General features: G+C 42.6%; 1 protein-coding gene across 5 annotated transcripts in view; it reads right to left on the bottom strand.

The window, feature by feature from the left end:
- The window catches only part of UBAP1 (ubiquitin associated protein 1), a 75804-nt gene that overhangs the window by 7819 nt on the left and 50808 nt on the right, over positions 1-17177 (bottom strand). For 4 of the 5 annotated variants that reach the window (XM_033238282.1, XM_033238286.1, XM_033238284.1 and 1 more), the window contains 2 exons: positions 11398-11522; positions 3627-4550 (listed from right to left, as the gene is read on the bottom strand). In XM_033238282.1, the coding sequence (XP_033094173.1) occupies positions 3627-4550; positions 11398-11522 (1049 nt within the window). The remainder of the gene's footprint in view (positions 1-3626; positions 4551-11397; positions 11523-17177) is intronic. The other variant, XM_033238285.1, reaches the window with a different exon arrangement.

Below are 17177 nucleotides of genomic sequence, written 5' to 3' on the forward strand. Positions count from 1 at the left end.
AAAATAAATTTATTAAATAAAATAAAAGGTTGTACGATTTAGTTTTTTTTGGGTTGTTTTTTTTTTTGGTTTTTTGTTTTTTGTTTTTTTTTTTTGGTTTTTTGAAGTTGTAAGTTAAGGATATGTCCCAGAAAGTAAAACATAAACAAGATCTGCACTCCCATGTTTGTTGGAGCACTGTTCACAACAGCCAAGATTTGGAAGCAACCTAAGTGTCCATCAAGAGATGAATGGATAGGCCAGGTGCAGTGGCTCACACCTTTAATCCCAGCACTTTGGGAGGCTGAGGCAGATGGATCACCTGAGGTCAGGAGTTTGAGACCAGCCTGACCAATATGATGAAACCCCGTCTGTACTAAAAATACAACAATTAGCCGGGTGTGGTAGCGCACGCCTGTAATCCCAGCTACTTGGGAGGCTGAGGCAGGAGAATCACTTGAACCCGGGAAGCAGAGGTTGCTTTGAGCCAAGACCATGCCATTGCACTCCAGTCTGGACAACAAGAGCAAAACTCTGTCTCCAAAAAAAAAAAAAAGATGAATGGATTAAAAAAAAAAACGTGGTGCTCATACACAGTGGAGTACCCATTCAGCCATGAAAAAGAACGAGATCCTATCATTTGCAACAACATGGATGGAACTGGAGATCATTATGTTAAGTGAAATAAGCCAGGAACTGAAAGACAAACATCACACGTTCTCACTTATGTGTGTGATCTAAAAATCAGAGCAATTGAACCCATGGACATAGATACTAGAAGGATGGTTACCACAGAGGCTGGGAGGGGTAGTGGGGGGCTGGTGGTTAATAGGTACAAAAAAAATAGAAAGAATGGCTGTGCACAGTGACTCACACCTATAATCCCAGTATTTGGGGCAGGTGGATCACGAGGTCAGGAGTTTTAAGACCAGCCTGGCCAAGATGGTGAAACCCTGTCTCTACCAAAAATACAAAAATTAGCTGCACATGGTGGCAGACACCTGTAATCCTTGCTGCTCTGGAGGTTGAGGCAGAGAACTGCTTGAACCCAGGAGGCAGAGGTTGCAGTGAGCCAAAATCATGCCACTGCACTCCAGCCTGGGTGACAGAGCGAGACTCCATCAAAAAAAAAAAACAAAGAAAAAAATAGAATAAGATCTACTATTTGATAAGACAGCAGGGTGATTATAGTCAATAATATTTAATGGGCCAGCCACGGTGGCTCACACCTGTAATCCCAGCACTTTGGGAGGCTGAGGCGGGTGGATCACTTGAGTACAGGAGTTCGAGACCAGCCTGGCCAACATGGTGAAACCCTATCTCTGCTAAAAATACAAAAATTAGCCGAGCATGATAGCACGTGCCTGTAATCCCAGCTACTCAGCAGGCTGCAAGAGGCAGGAGAATCACCCAAACCCGGGAGGTGGAGGTTGCAGTGAGCCAAGATCACACTACTGCACTCCAGCAGTAGCTGGAGTTTATTTATAATAATAAATAAATATTTATTTATTTATTATTATTATTAAATAAATAATAATATTTAATAGTACATTTAAAGTACATTTAAAAACAACTAAAAGAGTATAAATGGGCCAGGCATGGTGGCTCATGCCGGTAATCCCAGCACTTTGGGAAGCCGAGGCAAGTGGATCATGAGGTCAAGAGATTGAGACCATCCTGGCCAACATGGTAAAACCCCATCTCTACTAAAAATACAAAAATTAACTGGGCATGGTGTCGCACACCTGTAGTCCCAGCTACTCAGGAGACTGAGGCAGGAGAATCACTTGAACCTGGGAGGCAGAGGTTGCAGTGAGCTGAGATTGTGCCACTGCACTCCAGCCTGGCGACAGAGCAAGACTCTGTCTCAAAAAAAAAAAGAAAAAGAAAAAAGAAAAAAAAAAAAGAAAAGAAAAGAAAAAGAGAAAGAAAAAGAAAAACCCCAGAACTCGTCAGGCACGGTGGCTCACACCTGTAATTCCAATATTTTTGGGAGGCCGAGGCAGGTGCATCACTTGAGGTCAGGAGTTCGAAACCAGCCTGGCCAATATGGTGAAACCTGTCTCTACCAAAAATACAAAAATTTACTGGGCATGGTGGCACGCGCCTGTAATTCCAGCTACTCAGGAGGCTGAGGTGGGAGAATCGCTCGAACCCGGGAGGCAGAGGTTGCAATGAGTCGAGATCGCAACACTGCACTCCAGCCTGTGCGACAGAATTAGAATCCGTCTCAAAAAAAAGAGAGAGAAACACTCCAGCTCTGTTTATACCTGCAGGTGGAATGCAGCGAATTCTCAAGCCAACAAGAAGCAGGCCTCTTCCCATCCTGAGATGAATAGGCCAGAAAGAAACTCCCACACTCAGGCTGGTCAAAGAATGACAAGTGTTCTAGTTTGAGAAAGAGCTCTGCTGTTAGTTTATTGGCTTTGATCTCTAAACGGTTAATCTAACTTTAAATGAGAGGAAGAAAGTGTTGGCCAAGGACCCCTGATCTTTTCCAGGGAGCTTTTAATTTCTCTAAAGCATACAAAGTACCATGAAAAGGAAGAAGTACAGTGCTGACCAGAGTTCAACAACTGACCAAGAGGAATTAGAATGAAGCCCACTCCAAGCCCAATAATGGTGTTCGGCACTCTATCAAGTTTACCTGGGCCAAGGTTTATGGAAGTTTACAAGCAGCTATGGGCTCTCTGACAAAAGCAGCATTCCCACAGACTGTCATTGACCAAGAATGCTATTACTGGGACTTGTAAAGCAGGCCAAGATTTCATATCTATTTACCAGCTAATAGCAGGCTTGTTATGGTCTCTGACAGATATCCCACCAATACACTCAGGCACCTTTTTGGCTCTAAGTAGTCTCTTGATGTGCTTTTACATTAAAAAATATTCTGTAACTGGCCGGGCACAGTGGCTCACACCTATAAGCCCAGGAATTTGGGAGGTGGAGGCAGGTGGATCAACTAAGGTTCGGAGTTCGAGACCAGCCTGGGCAACATGGTAAAACCCTGTCTCTACTAAAAACACAAAAATTAGCTGGGTGTGGTGGCATATGCCTGTAGTCCCAGCCACTCAGGAGGCTGAGGCAGGAGAATTGCTTGAACCTGAGAGGTGGAGGTTGCAGTGAGCCGAGATGGTGCCACTGCACTCCAGCCTGGGCGACAGAGCAAGACTCTGTTTCAAAAAAAAAAAAAGAAAGAAAGAAATCTGTAAGCTGGTATAGCAAAAGGTTCTTGACTTCTATGATTTCTATTCTAGAATGCAATAATGTGTTGTTCTGTACTGCCAGGCTTGGTGGCTCACACCTGTAATCCCAGCACTTTGGGAGGCCAAGGCAGGCAGATAACTTGAAGTCAGGAGTTCGAGACCAGTCTGGGCAACATGTCGAAACCCCATCTCTACAAAAAATACAAAAAAGTTGGGCGTGGTGGCACGTGCCTGTTGTCCCAGCTACTCAGGAGGGTGATGAAGTGGAAGGATCGCTTGAGCCTGGGAGGTCGAGGCTACAGTAAGGTACGATCACATCACCCTATTCCAGCCTGGGCAACAGAATGAGACCCTGTCTCGAAAAAAACCAAACATCAAGAAAAAACATAATCCCTGTCCTCAGGAAAATATGGGAGTTGGCGGGGGATTTAAAAGACTTACCGTGGGACCAGTATTTGGAGGTGATGATTCGTCTGTGCACACAGACAAAACAGCGAGGGAAGGCATCTGGGAAGATGTCAGGGCTGGCATCTCTGTGCCACTGTCCAAGTTCAAAGCTGAGAGCCCAAGAGTGTGATGCCCATTGAGCTCACTGGCACTGCTTTGGGTGGAAGGCTTTAGGGAATTCTGGAACATGCCATTGCGGAGGCAGGATGTGCTATGGAAAGTGCTCGCCAGCTTAGCTGTCTTCTGATTGCTGTCATCAGAGTCAAGTTTGGGGAAAGACAGGGATTTGATATTGCTTACTGCAGGTATAGGGGGGAGGGACACTTTGGAAGACAGTGACATCTTTTCACAGTTGCCCAACTGTGGTAAGGTTATAAAGCCATTGGGTTTATGAAGAGGCTTGAAATCTAGGGTCGCCCGTTCCAAGGATGCCAGGACCTCCTCATCCTGTAACACGGACCCAGAGCCTCCCCTGGGCAAGTTGTTGTCCAATAACTGAGCCATAATGGGTCCAGTGGTTCCTACCAGAATATTTCTCAGCTCTTCCTTCTCATCAATAGTTTTTAACTCCAGATTATCAAATGGGTCTTCTTCACACTCAAAGTCAGCAAGATTGAAATCTGCCTTTATGTGAGGTGGGCTGAGAACTTTCTGTTTCGTGGCACTACTGCTGACCCGAGTTGGTGTGAGGATGCTGTTGTGCTGCAAGCTGGCGAGGATGGGGTTAATAGGAGGTGGCATTGTGGCTGTACTGTGAGTCTTGGAGAAGCTCATTTTGCTATCACCCTCTGGGCCACTCTTAGAATTCACTTTAGCTTCTGCTTCCGCAATTTTGCACTCTGCTTCCCGCTCGGCTTCTTCGATTTTCTTAATCTCTTCAGCCCACTCAATGGTTTTCTTTTCCAAAGAGAAGTCATACTGCAAAGATATAGCAGAGGAAGGGGGTGTGAACCCAGGTGGCTGTCCTTCCCCCCCACCCAATTCACTCCTTCCTCACTCCTGGTGCAAGAGGAGAACTGGGCAAGGCAGCATTTAAGGCGTGTGGGATGATCCCCACTTAAAATGAGTAAGGCTTCCAATGTCCTTATAAGATTTAACCAAACTCTGTTCCTAGGTTACTTGTAGAAATTATCTAGAAAGAACTCCTACAACCTCTAACCCTACATACCAGGCCAAATGTACCTTGCTACTTCCCTTCTCTCTCCTCAGGCCATTTCCTTTCCTAGAATTCTTCATTGGTGGCTCAAGCAGAGCTGTTACTTCCTCTGTGAAGCTTTCCTGATGACCCACTCCTTCTTTGTAACTCTTACAGCATTTGTCTCTATCAGTCATTTGATGCTGAGCGCAGGTGACCACATGTAGTTTTCGTCTTTAATCTCTAACTTCCTCCAAAGTATCACAAGCCTCTTGTGGACAGCAACCTGCTACAGACCCTCCTTGGATCTCTATTATCTAGCACAATGTCCTAAACAAATCCCATGCTAGGTAATGACAGCCCCAAACATTTAAGAAATACCTATAAGGTGTCATGCATGATTCTAAACACTTTTTATGTATTAACTCTCTAGATTTTCTCAATAACCCTTTAAAGTAACTACTGTTATTCCACTTAACAGGGTCTACAACCAAGCATAAAGCTGGTAGCTAAATGGAAGAGCCTGGATTTGTACCCAGGCAGTCTGACTACAGATTCTATGCTCTTAAACCACTATCTATTAGATTATGATGAACAGGTTGTAGTTAAAATGCAGAAAAACTTATAAGAAATCCAGGCATATTCAGATTAAGATTTTTACAGAGCAAATTACACAAAGCACCACTTCATGGTTCTTTAACGATATCTTAAGTATAGCTCAATTTACAAAAATTTATTTTGCACACTTAAAAGAAAAAGACCTATTATATAAAGCAACATTCACATAGGACAGGAAAAAACAAAAATCTTTGGCTTTCACCCCAAAGCACTAGAGCTAAACAATGTCTGTGTGAATGTCCAAGGTTAGAGACACACTAAAGGTAAAAAAGGGGGAAAGAGAGGTCTAACATGCTAACACCGGAATTTTAGAGAAGAAGAAAAATAGGACAGAGCCTCTGGTCATCCTCAAGCCTTTCAATTCAAACAACAAAAGAGAAGCCTAGAAAGGCACATGTCAAGAGGTTACTTTAAATCCTAAACCAGTTGCTGTGCCTCAGACAGACACATGGCGGGGAATCACTGGGCTTCCTTTCTACCACTAATGGAACACTGAAAAAAGAGCAGTGGCAATGACTCTGCTTTTCTAACTGTGGAGAAAATCCAATTTTGCAATTGTTTTCCCCCAATAAAAATGCAGGCTATAACTAACTTCCCATTGCCTATAAACATTGTTCTTTGAAGTTTTATTCAAAAAACAATTGGAAATTTATTTCCTTGTCTAGCAAACACTTACTGAACTTTCGTTTTTTCGTTACCAAAGTAATGCAGAATACTTGGAATACAGAAAAAAAGGGTGCGGTGCAGGGAGGGAGGGAGGGGGTTGGGGGTGGCAGAAATATTAAAGTAGAAAAGAATGTGGGTTTGCAGTATAATAATAAATAATATCATCTAGCATTTATGGAGTTCCAGGAACCAGAGTAAGCATTATAAATACATTCTTTAACTCTTCTAACAACCTTAAAAGCTAATCATTCTCATCCTCCCTTTACAGATGAAGAAATGGAGGTTTGGAGAAGTTAAAAAAAAATGTCCCAGATTATACAGCTATTACAGGTCAATTCTCCAGCACATGTATGAGTGACACCAGAGGATGTTCTAAACCATGACACTAAGGGCTACCTCACGTGAGCCACATTCAACAGAAGCTTTCTGGACCCTAGAAGCAAGGGCTGTGTATATTTTTTTGTTTTGTTTTGTTTTGTTTTGAGACGGAGTCTCGCTCTGTCCCCCAGACTACAGTGCAGTTGTGCGATCTCAGCTCACTGCAAGCTCCGCCTCCCGGGTTCACGCCATTCTCCTGCCTCAGCCTCCTGAGTAGCTGGGACTACAGGCGCCCGCCACCGCGCCCGGCTAATTTTTTTTGTATTTTTTTAGTAGAGACGAGGTTTCACCGTGGTCTCAATCTCCTGACCTTGTGATCCGCCTGCCTCGGCCTCCCAAAGTGCTGGGATTACGGGAGTGAGCCACTGCGCCCGGCTGGGCTGTGTATATTTTACTGGTTCACTTTAAAGAAATTTTAGCTGAAAAGTTGAGTTTGTATTGTCATGCAAAGGCAAATATGACAGAGGAACTTTCAAGTCATCTGTCTAGAGCTCTAGGTCTGACTGTTCTCTTTGGGTACGGAGGGGACCAGATACAACACTACAACCTAATTCCCCATGGAGACTCCAGGCAAAGTTTAAAGCTGCTTTGTAACCCAGACAGGCTTGGTCTCCTTTGGGAGGCCAAGGTGGGCGGATCACTTGAGGTGAGGAGTTTGAGACCAGCCTAGTCAACATGGCGAAACCCTGTCTCTACTAAAAACACAAAAATTAGCCAGGCATGGTGGCACACGCCAGTAGTCCCAGCTACTCAGGAGGCTGAGGCAGGAGAATCTCTTGAAGCTGGGAGGTGGAGGTTGCAGTGAGTCAAGACGGCGCCACTGCACTCCAGCCTGGGCAAAAGAACAAGACTCCATCTCAAAAAAAAGGTTGCTTTGTGCATTAGAGAACAAAAATATTTCACCTGGCCCACACTGGAATGCAGCTGTTAGCCCTGATCTCCTTTTGTGATCAGTGGGTGCTATGAGCACAGTGTGCACAATACCATGCGTTTATTAGTGCTTCAGACTGACCAAACAAATGGGAAATTCCCAGCAAAGCCTAAATCGACAACAATTTGGGAATCAAAACAAGTTTTCTGAATGCATCAATAAAGCAGTGAATAATGAGAAACAAGACAGGTGTTTTTAAATCATATTGCTAAGAGTATCCTGTACACAAGTAAGTATTTAATGACTATTTGTTCTTACCAATAAAAAAATTCTCAGACAAATAAAACAAGGAAAAACATTATAAAGTAAGTCTATCTCTCTTCTGGTCCAATAAAGTCTCCATACACAAAAGGAACATTAATTCAGTATTAAAGATGCTTAATATAAGATGCTTGACATCATTAGTTATGAAAGAAATGCAAATAAAAACCACAATGAGAGACAACTTCTCACCCACAAGAATGTATATAATGAAAACGAGTTAATAAGAGTTGGCAAGGAAGTGAAGAAATTGGTACCCTCTTGTGCTGCTGGGATTGTAAAATTGTGCAGCCACTTTGGAAAAATACTCTAGTGTTCTTTAAAATGTTAAACATAGAGTTACCATGACCCAGCAATTCCACTCCTATACATTATACCCAAGAAAACTGAAAACATGTGTCCACACAAAAATCTGTTTACAGATGTTCAGAGCATCATTATTCATAAGAGGCAAAAAGTGGAAACTACCACAATGTCCATCAACTAATGAACAGATGAACAAAGTGTGTTATATCCAAACAATGAAATATTATTCACCTATAAATCACTGAACTGTATGTATACCTTAAAAAGGTGAATTTTGGCCAGGCATGGTGGCTCACACCTGTAATCCCAGCACTTTGGGAGGCTGAGGTGGGCAGATCACTTGAGGCCAGGAGCTCAAGACCAGCCTGGGCAACATGATGAAACTCTGTCTCTACAAAAAATACAAAAATTAGCCAGGCATGATGGTGCATGCCAATAGTCCCAGCTACTCAGGAGGCTGAGGATGGAGGATCACCAAGCTCAGGGAGGTCAAGGGTGCAGTGAGCCACGATTGTGCCACTAGATTCCACCCTGGGTGACAGAGTGAGACTGTGTCTACAAATAAGCAAAAAAAAGTATTTTTTTTAAAAAAGGTAAATTTCATGGTATGTGAATAAAGATTTTTTTTCCTCCCAAAAGTAACTGAAGTTCCCTCGTTATGATTACTTACTGCATATACACTTTGGAAGATTAAAAAAAAGTAATACCTTTTAGAGTAAAATGGTGATGCCTTAGTGAATTCCAGAAAAACAAAACTTCTTTTTGTGAAAGTTGCATTTTTAAATATCTTCTTAAGTCACAGGAAGAAGAGTTACAGTAAGTACCATATTCTTCTGTTTCTCTAGGTAACTTCTCTCAACTATAAGTACCTTGAAGACAGTGATTAAGGCATTTATCTCTACCTTGAGTGCCCAATAGACCACCTCTCAAAAGCAGGCATTCAGTAAATGTGTACTGCAGTAAGTAACACAGGGCTATTTGTTGCTTTCAAGGAGTAATTCAGTACATTTCTATATAACCGAGCCTTAAAGATGGGAGGATTGAGAAAGAAGCCCTTGAGGAGATAACATTTATGTGCAATCTAGAATAGATTTAAACGGAATTTTCGGTATAGTGAGAAAAAGAATATTCCAGGTAGAGATAACAGCTCATGAGCAGAAGCAGCATACAGAGTGATAACGTACAAGGTCTAACAGACTACTAGTAACGTGGTTTGGAGGGAACATGGAGGTGATGAGCTCAATTGCTTTGCCATAACCTTATGTCTAGACTAGACTCAATAAGGACTGGTCAGTCACTGAACCCTTTTGAACAATTATGAAAAGGGATGTGACAATTTAAAACTTTAAGATCATGCTAGATCTTAAACTTCTAGAAACAATGTAAAAAAATAGAAGGAAAACACTGCAAGCAGAAGGGCCAATTAAAGAGGCTACTGTAACAGCCCACATGAAAAATGAGGTCAGGCTGAACTGCAATGTGAGACACAGCAAATCTAACTTGAGTGACTGAAAAGAGAATGAGGACATTAACAGAGAAAGGGAAAGAGGTGAAAAAACTAGTTAAATGGGAAATGGGAATTTGTTCTGTGTGAGGCACAGAGCCCCAGGAATATACAATCTAACAGAGTAAACAAAATCTGTATGTGTGTATAACAATGTGAGCCAGGCAGTAATATAGGAGCCATAAGAAACAATAATAAGAGAATACAGTCATAATGGCAAGGATACACTCTAAAAAATGCATGTTAGGTGATTTCATCGGTGAGGGCAGAAGTGTACTTACACAAACCTAGATGGTACAGCCTGCTATACACCTAGGCTATATGGTATTGCTACGGTACAGTATTGCTCTGAGGCTACAAACCTGTATAGCATGTTATTGTACTGAATACTGTAGGCAAGCACAATGGCAAGTATTTATGTATCTAAACCTATCTAAACATAGAAAAGGTACAGTAAAAATATGGAATAAAAGATTAAAAATAGGCTGGGTGCAGTGGCTCACGCCTGTAATCCCAGCATTTTGTGAGGTCAAGGTGGGTGGATCAACGGAGGTCAGGAGTTCAAGATCAGCCTGACTAACATGGTGAAACCCTGTCTCTACTAAAAATACAAAATTAGCCAGGCATGGTGGTGCACACCTGTAATCCCAGCTACTCAGGAGGCTGAGGCAGGAGAATCCCTTGAACCCAGGAGGTGGAGATGGAGGTGGAGGTGGAGGTGGAGGTTGCAGTGAGCCAAGATCGTACCATTGCACTCCAGCCTGGGCAACAAGAATGAAACTCCATCTCAAAAAAAGAAAAAAAGAAAAAAAAAAAAAGATTTAAAATGGTCCACCTGCATAGGGCACTTACTATAAATGGAGCTTGCAGGACTGGAAGTTGCTCTGGGTGAGTAAGTGAATGGTGGGTAAATGTCAAGGCCTAGCACATTACTGTACAGTAGTACTATAGACTTTATAAACACTGTACACTTAGACTATACTAAATTTGTAAAAAACAATTTTTCTCTCAATAATAAATTAACTCGAGCTTACTGTGACTTTTTTTAACTTTATAAACATTAAATTTTTAAAACTTTTTTACTCTTCTGAACTAAGCCTAAAACACAAACACATCATACAACTGTACCAAAACATTTTTCTTTATACCCTTATTCTATAAGCTTTTGGATCTTTAAATTTTTTTTTTTTTTTTACTTTTTAAACTTCTTTCTTAAAAATGAAGCCACAAACACACACATATCAGCCTAGGCCTACGGGATCATCAGCATCACTGTTTTCCACCTCCCCATCTTGTCTCACGGGATTATCTTCAGGATCAATACATGCATGGAGCTGTCATCTCCTATGATCACAATGCCCTCCTGTGGAATATCTCCTGAAGGACCTACCTGAGGCTGTTTTACAGTTAACTTTTTTAATTAGTAGAAGGATAATGCTAAAAAGTATAGCATAGTTAATACGTAAATAACATAGTCATTTATTTGTATTACATACTATACTGAATTGTATGTGCTATACTTTTATAAGACTGTCAGTGCAGATGTGTTTACACCAGCATCACCACAAACACTTGAGTAATGCATTGTGCTACCATGTTACAATGGTTACTACTACTATGTCACTATGTGATAGGTACATACATACATACATATATATATATATATATATATATCCTTTTTCCCCCCCCAGTAGAGACGAGGTCTCATTAAGTTGCCCAGCCTGGTCTCAAACTCCTGAGCTCAAGTGATCCTCCCACCTTGGCCACCCACAGTGCTAGGATCACAAGCGTGAGCCACAACGTTCAGCCCCTTATAATTTTATGGGACCACTATTGTATATGCGGTCCATCATTGACCAAAACGTGATTCTGCTTGCAACTGTAGTTTTTTTATTTCACTATACATCAAATTCTTACTCTTTAAACTTTTAAATGCACTAAACTTTAACTAAAAATTACCACTTACCTGTACTTCTCTGACAACCTGCAAACAATCAGGCAAGGAGAAGCCAATAGGTAGACCAACTTTAGCTGGTGTTTTGAATTTGTCTCCTATCTTAAATGGGACATCATCAAGGTAACTGAAAGTCCCTATAATCAAAAATAAAGTAGAAAATATCAGCAAAGAACTTCATTATTTGTTTTGCCATAATCTTATGTCTAACGGATATGCATTAATTTTTGCTATTCTAAGTCTAGAAGTTACAGAGTTCCTTCTCTGACTGCTTACCTTTTCCTTGACCCTAAATCTCTGAGAAGGAAATTCTACTCATTCAGTATTATTAGGAGTTTATTTTCAATGGCACTTAGTGTAAAAGCCAAAGTATTCACAGTGGTCTAAGAGGCCTTCCCCATCACCCACAGTCTCTCTGCCCTCATCTCCTTTCAGTCATTCTCTGGCTCACTGTACTAAGTTATGGTGACCGCTGCTCTTAAAGATGACAGGCTCCATTCACCTCAAAAATTCTGTACTGATTGTTCCTTCTAACTGGAACACTCTTCTGTCACACGACTTACTCCTTCAAGTTTTTGCTCAAATGTTACCCTCTCAGTGAGACTTACACTGACCCACCCTACTTAAAAGTACTACCCCACCCTCACTACAATACTCCCATATTACCATCTTTTCCCCATAACACTTATTGCCTTCTAACATTATAAATTAACTTTTTAATTATATTTATTGTTTCTCTTTCCCAAAGAAATATAGGCTCTTTGTGGGCAAGTATTTAAGTCTATCTTATTCAATGATGTATTTTCAAAACCTTCAGCATGGTCTGGCACACATCAGCATTTAATAAACACTGCTGAACGGATGAGACTCCCCAGAAAAGAATCTCCTTGATTCGGATTCTCTACTTTAGAAAAATATCATTTTTAATTAATACAAAGAATTACTCCCAGCCTGATCAACATGGTGAAACCCCATCTCTACTAAAAATACAAAAACTGGCCGGGCATGGTGGCGTGTGCCTGTAAACCCAGCTACTCAGGAGGCTAAGGCAGGAGAATCGCTTGAACCCAGGAGATGGAGGTTGCAGTGAGCTGAGTGGAATGCACCACTGCATTCCAGCCTGAGCAACAGAGTGAGACTCCATCTCAAAAAAAAAAAAAAAAAAGAAGTACTCTAGCTTAAAAAACACTACATTCTAGAACAAGATGGAAATACTTAAGCAGCACAACACTTACATGAAAAAGGGAAAACCAGACAAAATCATGGGATTCTGAATAAGATTATCAGGAACACAAGTCATACACAACGGAGCTGCTTTAATCTCCTAAAGGTTCTTTGCCCATCATAACTGAACAACATGGAAAGACCAGAACATGACCATCTAGTCACAGGATCAGATAAAAGGAAAACGCCTCTTGTATATGACTCGATAGCTATATACTCCAAACAGGGCCATGTTTTCTTTTCTGGCGCAGCTCTGGGAGGCTAATTTACTGGCAGAACCATCGTGGACAATGAAATACAATTGAGAAAATAAATTTTGCTTTTCAATATTGGCAGCTGGTAAAGGAAGGTTTACCTCTCAGCCTCCCACTATTTTCTTGGATGCTCACAGACACAGAATAAGACAATTACACCTCTTCCACGAAGATGACTTCTTTCCTTAGAAGAACTGTGTAGATCTCAAGAATTATCAAGGTCAGAAAATATTTGTAATCTTGTCATCATTCCCATTTCCTGGGACAGGTATTCTGCAGATACACCTGAAATTCTCCATCAGGAAGAATGCCCCTACTCCCAAGCCTTGTGGGAATGGGTATCTTTCCCATCTCTTTCCCATCTAACTTCTGCCCAGAACTACAACATTTGAACTATCGCTCACTTAGCTAGCACATTAAATTCACAACTGTGTTCAATTTAGTAATTTAACACTCTTGGAAATCACCATATTTATTAACACCCTAGGAAATTTTCCAAGTGTGGTCATACTTTTAGATGTGCTATTTTCATGGCTGGCAATGCCTATCACATCCCTACCCTTATTTATTTGAGTAATTATTATTTAGCCCTTTAAGAATGAACTCAAGAGGCCGGGTGCAGTGGCCCAAGCCAAATCTCACCACTTTGGAAGGCCGAGGCAGATGGATCACCTGAGGTCAGGAGTTTGAGACTAGCCTGGCCAACATGGTGAAACCCCATCTCTACTAAAAATACAAAAATGCGCCGGGCGTAGTGGCACACGCCTGTAGTCTCAGATACTTGGGAGGCTGAGGCAGGAGAACTGCTTGAACCTAGGAGGCAGAGGGTGCAGTGAGCCTCAAGAACAACTACTTTGTCAACCTCAGAATACCCAGTTAATACTACCACCTTAGGACTTACTTCTATGTACTGTTAATAGTTTGTTTTCATAACCTTCCTGCAGAGAGTTTGAGCAAGAATTTGAGTGTCCTTAACAGGGGAGAAATGTTTCATATCTATATCACCCAAACTCAGTATAATATATGGCTGATGAAATCTGTTCAATGAATGAAGAATTAATAATAAAGACATGCCTTGGCCGGGCCCGGTGGCTCACACCTCTAATCTCAGCACTTTGGGAGGCCGAGGCAGGTGGAGGTCAGGAGTTCGAGACCAGCCTGGCCAACATGGTGAAACAGCATCTCTACTAAAAATACAAAAACTTAGCCAGACGTGGTGGTGCATGCCTGTAATCTCAGCTTCTTGGACGGCTGAGGCAGAAGAATTGCTTGAACCTGAGAGGCGGAAGTTGCAGTGAGCCGAGAATGCGCCAGTGCACTCCAGCCTGGGCAATAAGAGCGAAACTCCGTCTCAAAAAAAAAATAAAAATAAAAATAAAGACAACCCCTACCCCAATATACATATATATATATATATACTTTTTTTAAGAGACATTTGCCCAGGCTGGAGTACAGTGGTGCTATCATGGCTCACTGCATCCTTGCCCTCTGGGACCCAAGTAATCCTCCCACCTCAGCCTCCTGAGTAGCTAAGACAGGGTCTCATTATGTCGCCCAGGCTGGTCTCCAACTCCTGGGCTCAAGCATTCTTCCCGCCTCAGCCTCTCAAATTGCTGGGATTACAGGCATGAACTATCACACCCAGTTCCAACTTATATTTAATATGAAAATTGAAAATTATTTGCCCAAAAATGACAAGGCTAGTCATGCAAATGTTTTTAACAGATTACTCATACATGATACAAGCATGTGTCTGAGATCTGAACAAAGTTACAAAAATGTACCAGACAGATGTCATCCCCCGCACTAGCACCACCAAAAAAGTGCTGGGACCCACCACAGCTTACCAACAAAACTAAGTGTTGATTACAACACTTACACTCTATGGCACTTATAAAATGCTTATATTTTAGAAGATTAGAACAAAAGTTCTGTCTAATTTTAAAGATTTTTTGTCTGTTTTCTTTGAAAACAGGGACTCAAATGTTATTGAAAGATTCTAACTTTGGGCCGGGCGCGGTGGCTCAAGCCTGTAATCCCAGCACTTTGGGAGGCCGAGATGGGCGGATCACGAGGTCAGAAGATCGAGACCATCCTGGCTAATACGGTGAAACCCTGTCTCTACTTAAAAATACAAAAAAAACTAGCCGGGCGACGAGGCGGGCGCCTGTGGTCCCAGCTACTCGGGAGGCTGAGGCAGGAGAATGGTGTAAACCCGGGAGGCGGAGCTTGCAGTGAGCTGAGATCCGGCCACTGCACTCCAGCCTGGGTGGCAGAGCGAGACTCCGTCTCAAAAAAAAAAAAAAAAAAAAAGATTCTAACTTTGGCTAGTATCCTGATTAACTGGAAACAAAGCTGAAACTTTGGCACTAAGAATCACTGGAAAGATTTACAGTCAAGTTAACAAGCACACAATTAAGTCTTTTGTTTAACACTAATAAGCATAGATGATACACAAAAATGATAAAATCTATCCACATTAATAACTATATTTGGCCGGGTGCGGTAGCTCACGCCTGTTAATCCCAGCAATTTGGGAGGCCAAGGCAAGCAGATCACGAGGTCAGGAGTTTGAGACCAGCCTGGCCAGCATGGTGAAACCCCATCTCTACTAAAAATACAAAAAATTAGCTGGGCATGGTGGCGTGCCCATGTAATCCCAGCTACTCAGGAGGCTGAAGCAGGAGAACTGCTTTAACCTGGAAGGCAGAAGTTGCAGTGAACTGAGATCACACCACTGCACTCCAGCCTGGGCAACAGGGCAAGACTCCATTTCAATAATAATAATAACGACTAAATTTTCTTAAATAACCAGTTCTATTGTAGATTGGTAACAAGGAGCTGAGGGAGAAAAACTACCAAAAAAAGTACTGTGCTAAAGATATGAGGCCGGGCGTGGTGGTCCACGCCTGTAATCCTAGCACTTTGGGAGGCAGAGGTGGGTGGATCACCTGAGGTCAGGAGTTCGAGACCAGCCTGGCCAACATGGTAAAACCCTGTCTCTACTAAAAATACAAAAATTAGGGGCCAAGCATGGTGGCTTACACCTGTAATCCCAGCATTCTGGGAGGCTGAGGCAGGCAGATCACGAGGTCAGGAGATTGAGACCATCCTGGCCAACATGGTGAAACCCCATCTCTACTAAAAATACAAAAATTAGCCTGGCGTGGTGGCACATTCCTGTAATCCCAGTTACTCAGGAGGCTGAGGCAGGAGAATCACTTGAACCTGGGAGTCGAAGGTTGCCGTGAGCCGAGATGGCTCCACTGCGCTCCCGCCTGGCGACAGAGCAAGACTCCATGTCAGGCCGGGTACAGTGGCTCACGCCTGTAATCCCAGCACTTTGGAAGGCTGAGGCAGGCAGATCATGAGATCAAGAGTTCGAGACCAGCCTGACCAACATGGTGAAACTCCATCTCTACCAAAAATACAAAAATTAGCCAGGCGTGGTGGCACATTCCTGTAGTCCCAGCTACTCGGAAGGCTGACGCAGGAGAATCGCTTGAACCTGGGATGCAGAGGTTGCAGTGAGCCTAGATCACGTCACTGCACTGCAGCCTGGGCGACAGAGCAGGACTCCATCTCAAAAAAAATAATAAATGAATAAAAGATATTAGTCAAATAAAATCCTGTAAAAAAAAAAGTGATTTCCTTGCCTACCTTTCAGATAGCAAACTATTATAATGTGATATACACTGATAAACTTATATTCTATAAATCAAACTAGGTCCTGGCTTAGGGACAGAAAAGATGAGGTAGAATACCTTTAAAGGGCTGCTGTTTCCCTTCACTAGCACCAATTGCAGGTATCTGGTTTAAAAACCAGCTTCCGGTGGCTCAAGCCTGTAATCCCAGCACTTTGGGAGGCCGAGACGGGCGGATCACGAGGTCAGGAGATCGAGACCATCCTGGCTAACAAGGTGAAACCCCGTCTCTACTAAAAAATACAAAAAACTAGCCGGGCGAAGTGGCGGGCGCCTGTAGTCCCAGCTACTCGGGAGGCTGAGGCAGGAGAATGGCGTAAACCAGGGAGGCAGAACTTGCAGTGAGCCGAGATCCGGCCACTGCGCTCCAGCCTGGGCGACAGAGCGAGACTCCGTCTCAAAAAACTTAAAAAAAAAATAAAATAAAAATTAAAAAAAAATAAAAATAGGCCGGGCGCGGTGGCTCAAGCCTGTAATCCCAGCACTTTGGGAGGCCGAGACGGGCGGATCACGAGGTCAGGAGATCGAGACCATCCTGACTAACACGGTGAAACCCCATCTCTACTAAAAAATACAAAAAACTAGCCGGGCGAGGTGGCGGGCGCCTGTA

The sequence above is a fragment of the Trachypithecus francoisi genome, unplaced genomic scaffold (assembly GCF_009764315.1).
Source record: "Trachypithecus francoisi isolate TF-2019V2 unplaced genomic scaffold, Tfra_2.0 Lachesis_group16, whole genome shotgun sequence".
Classification (NCBI taxonomy): Eukaryota; Metazoa; Chordata; class Mammalia; order Primates; family Cercopithecidae; genus Trachypithecus; species Trachypithecus francoisi.